At 43.5% G+C, this 12,571-nt stretch overlaps 1 protein-coding gene across 2 annotated transcripts; it reads right to left on the bottom strand.

Moving 5' to 3' along the window:
• Nucleotides 1-732: 732 nt before the first annotated feature.
• Nucleotides 733-12,081, bottom strand: NPL (N-acetylneuraminate pyruvate lyase). Of its 2 annotated transcripts, XM_057427154.1 has the most exons (12): nucleotides 11,973-12,081; nucleotides 11,671-11,739; nucleotides 10,306-10,379; nucleotides 9,124-9,211; nucleotides 6,678-6,735; nucleotides 6,517-6,592; nucleotides 4,942-5,034; nucleotides 3,982-4,130; nucleotides 3,739-3,785; nucleotides 2,851-2,935; nucleotides 2,368-2,407; nucleotides 733-1,081 (listed from the first exon to the last, which is right to left on the bottom strand). In XM_057427154.1, exons 2-12 carry the CDS (start codon nucleotides 11,733-11,735, stop codon nucleotides 930-932), a joined length of 927 nt encoding a protein of 308 aa, XP_057283137.1. In that variant the 5' UTR covers nucleotides 11,736-11,739; nucleotides 11,973-12,081; the 3' UTR covers nucleotides 733-929. The 2 variants fall into 2 exon arrangements, with proteins under 2 accessions (XP_057283137.1, XP_057283138.1); XM_057427155.1 differs by lacking the exons at nucleotides 3,739-3,785; nucleotides 11,973-12,081 and having other exon boundaries at nucleotides 912-1,081; nucleotides 11,671-11,945.
• Nucleotides 12,082-12,571: the final 490 nt, after the last annotated feature.

Raw genomic sequence — 12,571 nt, 5'->3', positions numbered from 1 at the left:
GTGGTTATATAGCAAGAGGAAGATGCAGACTTTTTCACACTCTGTGTTACAGTAAATTGGTGACACACCTCCATATTTACCCCTCTCTTTTCCAGACATTCTATGTGACTATTTTTGCGCACAGCAGCGCTGTCAGGAGGTATGAGCTGAGCAGTAGAGGGCACAGGACCTCACACTGCTCAGCTGCACATACCATCACACAAGTAAGAGGTCAAGCTGGTGGAGACAGGTTGAGTCCAGCATGCAGAAAAGCATCTTTTAATCCTACTGTTAGAACAGTAGGATTAAAGAAGACTGCATTCTGCACTGCAATAAAGAGATGTAGAGCTCAATTGTGGGTTTATTTTCATTGTAAGGAAAAAGATGGAGAAATACCTGCTTATTAGATGAAAACTCTGTTGCAAAGGGTTGGTTGGTTGGTTTTTTTTTTATTTTGCATTAAGCAAAGGTGCATAAACACAATGAGAAAAGACAAAATCAGAATTTTAGATGCACAGTCAGTGTCCCAGTGATTCTGACAAGCAGCAAGATACTGCCCTGAGCAACCAGATGGTGTCATACAACTGCTTAAACAGAAGGTGTAGGGCTCACAAAGGGGGAAGACAAAACATTATCTAGCTGGAGGGAGAGTGGAGACAGATCTCCCTCCTTTCTAGACAAAAGGGGTCAGTATCTTCTAACTGGGGAAAAGTCTGCCTTTTTTTTATTAAAAGATACCAGCTAGTCCTGGAATGTGCAGATCTCCAGGAGCAGAGTAAAAAAGGCAACTAACTACATGTGCACCAACAAAGCTAGCCCTAACCAAATGGGGCTCAGGCACATTGCCAATTCCCTGAAAGAAATCACAGTCAATCACCTGGGCAGTGTGCTGTGTGAGAGCGAATTGCAGAAAAGGAGCCTCCATTTCCAGACTGACATGGAACTGAGTATCAGTCACCATCAGGCCACACAATGCTATCCAGTTTGGCTTTGGCCTTGATGATGAACTCCTCAGAGGCACTGACAAGTGGAAGCCGTGGAGGTCCCATGGGAATGCCAGAAACAAAAGTCATTACAGCTTTAGTCTGTGCAACACCAAAACCTGAGTGGACAAAAGCAAAATCAGGACATTTACAGATCATTTTGCTTAAAGCAGTTTCTATGCAGGTATCAAAAAAAACCAGCAGCATAGAGTTCCTGTGTAATTCTCAGAAATGTGGACAGTGTAACTAAGAAGAGGTGTTTCCTTCCTAAAGATACCAAGCAGAGTACATTCTTAGACATGCACTTTCCAAACTACTGTGTCGTTTTACAGATAACCAGGGCTGTATGTGTGTTCCTTTCTCGTTGCCAAAATGTATTGCCATGCAGCCCTGACAATAGAAAAGATCATACGAGTCTTCCAGAGATAAACAAGCAAAAATCAGGCCACTTCAAATTTACCTTTGTTGGTAGGCTGAGCTACCCCAGCCAGTTTGTCTTCATGGCAACCCGGTGTCTGCAGCCTCATAGCTATCCCCTGATGCAGACACACATAAAGCCAAGCTCTGGGGGTAGTAACATCCTGCTGGCATGTGACCCATGACACTGGGTACCAGCTTAAATCACCATGGGCAACTTCAGGAGTCCTCTCTGTCCATAGTTCAAGTGTCCTTATGTACCTCTGGAAATTCAGCATTTGCTTCTGTTTACAAGGCTAAATAATGAAGCGTTTCCTCTGACTTTAAACTCAAGAAATAAAACCAAGCACTAAAGCTCAGCTAGATTCACTGGAGTTTGCATATGCATAGCAAAACCACAGTGAACAGTTTCCCTCATTAAGTGATAACCATTAAATGTCCAATTCAGTGTCCCCACACTACTGATGTGTTTGATTTTAATTGCTTTTTTTCTCTTAAAACTTGGCTTTGTTTCTAAAACTCATTCCATTTTAAAATGTTTTGGCCTTGTACAGCCTTGAACAGTTACTCTTAAATTATAGTAAGGCAGGAGAGACAATTCTCAGAGCTGTTTTTATACTGGAGCACCACCATTTCAGAAAAATGTAGAAACAAAACTAGAAATGAGCTTTTGGAGACAGAGCAAAAGAAAAAAACAACCCACAGAAAGACTTAGGATAAGAAAAAGGGTAAATCAGAGTCACAGTTTTAAAGCTATGAGGTTTCACAGAAGAAGGAAGGAAGTGAGAGTGGAGTCTGTCAGGGATGCTTGGTCAGCTCCCTCTGTTGAGATCCCAGCTGCTACTAACTCAGGAAATAGCAGACACGCTTTTTTCACTGTGAAATCTTTTGGGAAGGAAGTTCTGAGGATACAGCAACATGAGAGTTTTGGGAGCACCAAGCCTGCATTTTTATATGTAACAAGGGAAACAGGCAATGTAGGACTTACCTAGTTTGATGACAAAGTTGAGAAATTCTGCAGTGAGAAACTAGAAAAGACAATTGTTTATTAATGCCTTAACATTTTAAGATATAAAAGCATCCAGAACTATTATGATAATTACATCTTATACATTTGTTGCACAGATTTGAGGAAAGCCCTTGGCCACTTGGCTAGTCTATGGAAAATACTAATTGAATTCTATTAAGATAAGGGAGGGAGGGAGGCACCAAGCTAAAAAGCCAGGCCATTGCTCAATCTGCATGTATGAGATTAGAGAGTTGAATGATAAGTAAGGCAGATCTTGGTTAAAAGTTAGTAAGGACTGTTCAAAAAGGTGAGGAGAGATGAATAACAAGCAGGGGGGGTTGGAGCTGAAAGAAGCTTGCTTTGATAAAGCTACCTCAGGGTACAAACCACCTGGAAAACAGCCCCAGTAAAGCTAGAGGAGAAAGAAGACTGCTCCTAGTGGGCACAGTGTAGATACTATACCTGATACTTCTGTGCTAATGCAAGGTCTGGCTTTGCAAAGGCTTGCAACATCAGATTGGTTTTTCGTCCCAAATAGTTGAATGTACTGCCAAAAAAAAAAACCAAACAAACAAAATAAAAACCACAACAAAACCCAAGTCAAAAATAGAATTGGTAAATGCAAAGGAAGAGCTTAGAACCATTAAAGAAAATCAGTAAGCTGTTGACACTACTGGAATGCTATTATTATGACAGAGATTCATGCAATGTGGTTTATACTGTCAAGCATCTGAAGTATGTCAAACCCTACACAAGAGTCTAGAGAGTAGGTTTCTCATCCCAGTTCTTTCCAAATGGAACTGCTTTTCAAAATAAAAAAAAATAAAAAGATACAATATGGGAAGTCAATCACTTAATTTTCCAGTTGCTTGTTCATCTAAACTAGAACACAGATATTCCACATTAATACATCTAAGCAGCCTGGTGTGAGGGGCAGAAGACAAATCAGAAAATGAATTCAGTAGAGCCCTTTTCCTCACAGACTTCTCATGTGAACTAATGATTTTTATCTCTCTGGCTTTTAGTTCCTTACCCATATAATGAGATAAAAGTGTTTCCCTGTTTCAAAAAGTTGCTGTGAGGATAAAGAAATATGTTGAAACCTTTGGGTCAGCTTACGGACTACAGCAATAGTCACCCAAATGAACATAATCCAGGATCCCAGGTTATATAACCATCCCATCACTAGCACTGGAGCTAGCTTATCTACCTGCTTGTTACTGACTGTACAGCCCTACTATGTAAACTCCTCTGCTGTGGTGACAGAAGACAGAGAAACACCATGTAGACAATGGAAGATAGAGCAATATAGTGTGTGTGTCAAGGGGAAGGAGTCCAAGCCATACTGACCTTCCAACTGCTCCATTTGCCCCTACTGCCAGCGCACTCAACAGTTGCTAGTTTGGGGGTGGGGGGAGAAAAAAAAATTGTTTACTTCACATAATGAAAGAAAAAGAAAAAAGGGGGGTGTGGGGGTGGGAGATGTGGAAAGAAGCAGCAAAAATGCTGGCACTGAATGACCAGGGTTACTTTTTTCTCCGAGGCTAAAGCAAACGAATGCCTTAGAAGAAATTATTTTTAAGTGCCTCTTACCTCATCCACCCCATAAAGAAATGCAAACTGTTCGCTCTCATTCTTGTTTATACACTGAGCAAGGTCCAAGAGGTCCGTGTCACTGAACTTCACGCCCTGGAAGGTGGGGATCTGCTTTTTTATTCCATCCAGCAACTCTTCAACATGAACTGTGCAAAACAGCAATCTCATGTGAAGAAACAGCCCTGATCTGGGAGATCTCCCTGCCTTGTCCCCAAGAGGAATACTTAGTACTTTATAAGTTGTTCACTTTTGGCCTAAGCCTAGTAAACTATATAGCTTTAAAACAATGAGTAAAACAACTTCAGTGTGATTGCTTCCCAGAGTTATACAAAATACATCTTTCTACATTCTTTCAAGCATTCCTTTTACCAGCTCAGAATGGGAAAAAGCTGGGTAAGTGAAAGTTTAGCAATGAACTGGCAATAACATAATTAAGAATAAATATAAATCCGTACATCCAGAAACACCACATAACATACTGTCTACAGCAAATAACCAAAGATCTGTATTTTCTTCTTCGTTCCTCTGCTAAATAAGACTCGAGAAGCATTGTGGTTTCGTAAGTGATTTACAAGCAAACATGACTATGCAGTCAGTGTACACCAAGAGATGGTGGTCAGTATCTTGCAAAAAGTTGGACTTTACCTATGGTTATCCAAGGCAATTACCTATGCTGGTTCACACTAATTGCAAAGCCATGGTCAGCATCACCTCCTCCATCCCAGGTGCTCAGTATTCATAAGCCGTGACTTGTTTTCAATGAAGAGGAATTCAATTTATTTTCCAGTCTTGAATTCACCTTCCATTTTTCTAAAGGATCCTTTCCACTACAGCTTGCGATGGCAGTAGAGACCACACACCTGGTTTAGGCTGGTAGAATCATCACACCACCGACTGGAATTACTCAGGTTGCTATGAGCCTACAGGCTCAGGAAGAGCTGACTAAGCAGTACTTACTCTTCACACCTGTCAGATGAGGAATGTGATAGTAATAAAATGGAACCGCAGGGGCTTCAGATGCAACCTTCTGTAAGAAAGCAATCAGCTCGTCTGGAAGAAAACAAATCAAGTAACCTTGTAAGAGAAGGAGACTATCCTATCTTTCAGTGTAGTGAAAGACAGTTCAGAGTCACAGCAGCCAGTGCCTGTGCAGAGGCCATCTATAGCTTATGTACCATAAACAGTGATTTTAAAAACCTTCACACATCATAAAAAAATAAATTTCACAAAATTCAGTGAAAGACCTTAGGGAAAGCAAAGATGGTATTTATTTTAAACCAAACTGATTTCAGTAACTCACACTCATTCTCTTACAGATGTAACTCATGCATGTTCTCTCACACATGGAAGACCTGTGTGCCAAAGTGGTCACTGAGATCATTTGTGTGCAAGGACGCAAGAGAACAAGGGATCAAGTTTACATCTACCTCCCTGAGCTACTGCTCGATGATAATAGGTTTTGGACAACTTTTTTGTACCATTTCAGGAATGAAAGAGTTATTATTTATTCAGAAGGATCTAGACAGGCTGGAGAGATGGGCAGACAGGAACCTTTTGAAATTCAGCAGAGACAAATACAGGGTCCCGCACTCGGGAAGGAATAACCAACTGGACACAATCCTAAGTAATGTGCTCTAGTTGACCCTACTTGAACAGGGAGGTTGGACTAGATGACCCCCAATGGTCCCTTCCAATCTCAACTATTCTGTGATTACCACTGACATCCTTCCTAATAATCTTGTTCACTGTATCCTTAGGCAACCTTCCTACTGGCTTAGCAGGAAGAGAAATGGCAAAAACCAACATGCTGAAACCTCATGGCTATCCTACTACTATCAGCAAGGTCTTCTGCTGATCTCTGTGATGTTCCTCTGTGCTCACCATTCGACTGCCACTGACTGTGTCCTTGGCTGTCAATACCAGCCATTGTGGCAATAGACTCTGTTTTTGTCTGGTGCTTTCATATGAACATTTCCATTAATAATTAATTCAGACTGCTTTTTTACATTTCTGTTGCAAACTTCCACTTCATGTGGTTATTTTATGCTATGCTTATACTATTAAATGCAAAACAATTTAAGTTCTGAGGTAACCTTAGGTGCACAGAACCATCACCTCAGTAACACAAGGCATGCCTGTGCATCAGCAGTTTATCAACTTGGTCAGTGGACTGCAAGGGTAAGCAAGGAAGCTACTGCTTCCTTGTGTGGCCCAGATCAAGCATAAGCTCCACACTATCTATTCAGAAGACAGATTAATTAACTGCTCTTTCCCATAAGCAGCTCTTCTTTTCACAAGAGGCTAACAAAAGACATTCCTTCCCCCTTCTTACTGGGAGAATTCTGGTATCTCCCATCCTTAAAAAATGCTTCTAGGTTTTGCTTTTGCATGGCACCAGACATCACAGGTGTGCAAATACTATCACCAGAATATTTTCCAAAGAAAGAAGATGGCATTAATACTTTATTTATGATAAAGGTTTGGAGGGCAACTTAAAAGGCCTCAGTAGGTCTGGCAATAGCATCTACTCACCTTTGTTTGTGGGTTTGAAGAAGAATGGGGCTATTACAGCAATACCACTAGCACCTATGGCTGCTGCATGTCTTGCCTGTAAAAGAGAGCATGGAAGGTATCTGAAGGTGCATCTGCTTTACATTTATTACACACATAGTGAAAAGGAATCACATACACACCAGCTCTTGGGACTCTGGCAGACTCAGTGCTCCAACATGAATGATCACATGATCCAACCTGCACAAAACCAAAACAAATTTGAAAGATTTAGGAAATGATCGTGAAAAATACCAGTCTGCTAAATTGACTCGCTTCAAACCAGGGAGCCACAGAACACTGGTTAAACCTAAAATTATTTGAACCTGTATTGACCTGACAAGCAGACACACAGTGGCAAGCAGCTGGTAGTGGAAAAAAGAAAACACATTTGCAAATACGAATTGTGTGACTCCCTGCTGTCATATTTGCAAGGCTGTCAGGAGGGACAAATCTTAGCATTTTATTAGGAAGTTAAAATTAAGACATTAATTATTTAATGGGAAGCCAGAAAATGCAAGGATATTAAAGCATATCTTTGCTTTCTAAACCTATTTCTCTGCAGAACTACCAGAAGAGATCAACCTCACAGCAGCACCTTTTTACTGTTTGCTCCTGCCAAGGGACACTCTCACGTTCCAGTCCATCAATCACATTGCTGTGTTACTCCTTTATATCCATATAGACCGTGAGCCTTCACACCAATATACTTCTGCTCACTATCACATAATCATAGAATCATAGAATGGTTAGAGTTGGAAAGGACCTTAAATCTTATCCAGTTCCAATCCCTCTGCCACAGGCAGGGACACCTTCTACTAGACCTAGTAGCTCAAAGCCCCATCTAGCCTGGCCTTTAACACTTCCAGGGATGGGGCAGCCACAGTTTCTCTGGACAACCTGTTCCAGTGTCTCACCACCTTCATAGTAAGGAATTTCTCCCTAATTTCAAATCTAAATCTGCCCTCTTGCAGTTTAAAGCCACTCCCCCTTGTCCTATCACTACATGCCCTTATAAAAAGTCCCTCTCCAGATTTCTTGTAGGCTCTGTTTAGGTACTGGAAGACATAAGGTCTCTCCTGAGCCTTCTCTTCTCCAGAATGTACAAACCTAACTCTCAGCCTCACAGGAGAGGTGTTCCAGCCCTTGGAACATGTCATGGTACTCCTCTGGACTCCCTCAAGCAGGTCCACGTCTCTCTTGTGTTGGGGGCCCCAGAGCTGAATGCAGTACTGCAGGTGGGGTATCATGAGAGCAGAGAGGGAGAATCCCCACCCTCAACCTGCTGGTCATGCTCCCTTTGGTGCAGCCCAGCACAGGTTGGCTTTCTGGCTGCAGGCTGCAAGCACACACTGCTGGCTCATGTGGAGCTTCTCGGCAACTAAGCCCCCAAGTCCTGCTCCTCAGAGCTGCTCTCAATCTATTCTCTGCCCAGCTTGTAGCTGTGCTTGGGATTGCCCTGACTCAGGTGCAGGACCTTCCACTTGGCCTTGTTGAACTTCATGAGGTTCACACAGGCCCAGCTCTTGAGCCTGACAAAGTCTGTTTGGATGGCATCCCTTCCCATAAGCATGTCAACCACACCACACAGCTTGGTGCTGTTGGCAAACTTGCTGAGGGTGTCTCAGTCCCACTGTCCATGCTGCCAACAAAAGAGGTGGAACCGGTCTCAATACCAGCCCCTGAGGGACACCACTCATCACCAGTCTCCACTTGGACTGTTGACCAACTCTCTGAGTGCGACCGTGCAGCCATTCCTTATCCACTGATTGGTACATCCATCAGTTCCACACCTCTCCAATTTATATACAAGGATTTAATGTGGGACAGTGTCAAATGCCTTGCACAAGTCCAGGTAGATGACATTAGTTGCTTTTCCCTTATCCACCAGTGCCATGGTCCCATCGTAGAAGGCCACCAGATTTGCCAGGCATGATTTACCCTTAAGTGAAGGCATGTTGGCTGTCACCAATCACCCCTTTATAGTCCATGTGCCTTAGTGGTTTCCAGGAGGATCCACTCCATGATCTTGCCAGGCACCAAGATGAGACTGACCAGTCTGTAGCTCCCTGGGTCTTCCTTTTTTCCCTTTTTTAAAAATGTGGTTTATATTCCCCCTTTTCCCATCAGCAGGAGCTTCACCAGACTGCCATGACTTCTCAAAGATGATGGATAATGGCTTGGCAAAGCCTTCTCACCCAAAACACTTCCTTTTCTTCACATCCTCTGACATAGCAACTAAGGCGGCAGCAGCAATGAAGTGACAGAAGACAGGTTCAAAAGATTCAATATATTAAAAGGTTTAGAAATGCTCACAGGGCATAAATAGGCAGACCTTTTTTGTCTCCTTACCACACAGTGTACCAAAGAGAACGACTCTTACAAGCTCTCTAAGCAGCAAAAATGGACATGAGCTAACTGGCAGTGACAAAAACACAGGCTTCTGTGATAAAAGAGCTGGGGAGCAAAGCCCCACAATAAAATCCTAAAAAAAACCTCAAAAGTCATCAGCAAATTTGGCTTTGCAGTCAGGCATGTCTATATCATAACATGACATCCAGAATCCCCTGCTTCCTCTCAGCTACTCACTTGTTTTTTCCTTGGCATATCCATTCTTCTGCCAGCTGCTTCCTCTCCTGGATGCTAAGGGACAGTCCTTCTCCTGTTGTGCCATTCACTGTTTCAACACAACACACTTGCTTAGGCTTGGCCTACATGCATTGGTTTTACTGAAGACAAGAACTGACACTTTTTATATTAAACAGAAAACTTTCCCCCCCAACTCATTTTAAGATAGCAGTGGTCCACACCAGCATCTGCTTGTGTTGGAAATCTGGGTGTTTCAGGATTGGCAATTTTGGGACAGAGGAGGCAGAATCAGCTGCTGAAACTGGGAAACTGCCCTCCCAGCACCTCCTCTCCAGCAGACACTACCTCCTTCTCTCAGCAGTGAGTCAGGCTGGGACACCCCTGATCAAGGGATGCCCACCTAGCCAAGCAAAGTGACTGTCTCTACTCCACCTCAAGGAAGCAGCCTTACATGAAATTTGGTGTCATTGCTGTGAGTGGAACTACATGTTCCACCTAGGCTAAAGCACCCCTTGAAAACAATGAAATGTCAGTATGTTCAGTCACAAACAACAGATTAAACTAGGATAGCTGTATTCTGCCACCCTCTGCTCTGCATCTCGGCAGTCTTTCCACTGAAGTTTTGAACCAAAATCATATCACTTTCAACATACTTAACTATGACAGGCTGTGAATAGAAGTGATTTAGAAATGCTGTATTCTCTATCCAGCCATCCCTGCTGCCCCTGCAGCAGTCTCCAAAACGGAAGCAGAGCAGAGAGATGGAGCAGCAGCCACCTCAGTATTGCCTGGTGCACCACAGGTCTCCTAAAGAAGCCCATCTGGCTTCGATGAGCTTGTGGAATTCTCTGGATTCCTGAGATGGTGTTTTTTAATCAGATGCTTCTTTCCCAGGCAAAGGGAAGAATCATTCAATTGAGTCTTCTCTGCCAACACAGAATTATCCATTCATCTCTGGGATCAATGAAGGCAATGCTTACTTCATCCCACTCAGAAATATGGTGTGAGCAAAAGCAGATACCTTAAGTGGCACTTGTACTCTCTCCACTGTTGAATATAAATGTTTAGGATGATCGCACATCCACAGTCCCTCCCACTACAGCTCTTATCGGATAAGATATCACAGGATTCCCATCCAGGCAAAAGGGGTGTAACACAGTTTCTGTCAAAAAAAACACTTACCAAAAACGTTCTTCACGTTCTGCTCGCTTACCAGATAATCTACGTATTGATGAATCACTGAAAGGTTAATTTGTCTGAAATTAAAGGAACCGTAGCAATCGTAAGTCTCCACCCACAGATATCTTAAACTTAGTGATTAAGAAACCAAAAAAAGGGCACACATTTTTGAAGCCTTGCATTTGTACACACAAAGATTACTCCAAGGTACAATACCCTCAGCATGTATTTAACATTTCAAGTAACAGCTCAATTCCGAATATTTTCTTCCAGTTTCTCTTCCTCCTGACAAGTAATTTGTTGTTACAATCTTTTATCTCAATTGGTAATTACTGCAAGCTCATCACAGAGCTTTTTTTGAAGAGACAGGACAGAACAGGAGTCACTCAAACCTTTTCTACTGTTGAGCGAAACCAAAGTCCTCTTGAGAGCATGAAGATATTTGTGCAAGTGCTGGCAAATACTTAAAGTCTGCTGTAACTGCTGGACACAGTGAAATGGCATCTGCTGGACATGACTTTGACCTCTCTCTCTCATTAAATAATAAGGAAAGCAACAGACTTCCCTGACAAACAGGGGAAATTGAATTCTATGTTTATCTTCTCTGCGCAACAAACTTACTGTGTTTATCAGTGTATAGTATTTCATTCTTATTTTCATTTGTCAAACATGCAGATAAACCCTATAGTCTGGAAGTCAATTCTGGGGCCTTGACTGGGGTTCACACATCACTCAAAATTTCATAGCTGATTCCCCAAAACATATCTTACAAAGGTCATTCATTCCAGTCAGAGGGCCCAGGTTACTCTCCAAATACCATGCTGCAATAAATATGAGTTGTAATAAAAAAGTAAATCAGAAATAATTTCCTTTAAAGCAAGAAACGAAGCAGTGACTGCAGTGCAAATGGACTGCCTGAGATAGTATCATGCTTTGAAAAAATAAAGACTCACTTTCAGAGGACTGTACTAGCAAATATCTACTGTCTCCCTCAAAAACACAGACAGATCTTGACACATCCCCCACAAGAGAAGCTTAGGGTCCATGGCTACTCCAAAGTAGGGAGGACATTGGGGGTCCCACTCTAGTCCTAATGGGACCAACCTAACAGTTCCTCCATCTGAGATCTAATAAAAAAAACAACAAACCAAACCAAAACATAAAACCAAAACAACCCCACAGAAACCAGAAGCACACACACAAAACCAACCAACCACAAACCCTCAAAACAACAACAAAAAAAACAGAAACCAAACACCCACCCCCCACCCCCCCCCAAAACAACATCGGAAGTGATCAGTTCCAAATAAAATGGAAGGAAAACAAGGGTCTAAGGTAACAGCAATCAGTGCAACTTTGACAGCTCACCCATCAGGAGTCATTGGAGTGACTGTAGCAGCTACAAGACCCTCTAACTTCTTTCTGGGTGTCATTGAGCTGTTTGGAAAAGAAAGATAAAATTATTGTTCAACTTCCATTAAAAGCAAAACTGGACAGGCAAAGTCCAGAAGAAGTGGACTTTGCAAGGCTGTTAGTTTAAGTTAGAATCGCCTTTTTCTTGTGGAAGAGCAGCTTACTGCAGCCAGCACCATCCCAGGACAGGGCTGGGAGCACCGGCTGCAGTTACATTGCAAAGACTCCTATTTTACCTTTCCTTTCTCCTATTTTACCTTTCCTTTCCTACACTAGGGTGGTGGGGACGTCTGTCAGCCTGGGAGGAAAAACAGGTTTGCAGCACATCGGGTCAAGACCCTTCCCCCGAGAAAGGCGGCGCCACACGGGCTCCCCGGCGGACCACAGGGACACCAGGCCTGCAGTCAGCACCGTGCCGAGCGGAGACCGGTCAGACCGGCCGGCGGCGGCGGCTCTGGCCCCCGGGGAGCGCGGGGTGACGCCACCCCGCGGGGCAGCGACGGCGACCCCAGGCACCTCACAACCCCAACCCCCTTCGCTCACTTTACCTCGCCTCTTCTCCCTTGCCGGCGGCTGGCCAGCCCCGCCAGCTACTCCGGGGCGGCCTCGCTCCGCCCTCGGCCCGGCCTGGCCCTGCCCTGCCCCGGCCGTCAGCAGCTCTCCCGGGCTGAGTCGGGGACTGCCGCCGGGCTGGAGCATGGAGCAGCCTTCTGCTTTCTTCCCGGCTGCCTCCGGTGACCCACTAAAGCAGCCGCAGTCCCCGCAGTCTCCCATAGCCCACACTCTACAGTACTGTTTAAAAGCAAAGGCTTGTTTGGATTATTAAAGGCTATTTTCAAAATTAAAACAAAACAAA

Source organism: Pezoporus wallicus, unplaced genomic scaffold (genome assembly GCF_028554395.1).
Source record: "Pezoporus wallicus isolate ANWC-B61680 ecotype Strahan unplaced genomic scaffold, APGP_CSIRO_Pwel_v1 scaffold_7107, whole genome shotgun sequence".
Lineage (NCBI taxonomy): Eukaryota > Metazoa > Chordata > Aves > Psittaciformes > Psittacidae > Pezoporus > Pezoporus wallicus.
This window is presented reverse-complemented; position numbering and strand designations above follow the sequence as displayed.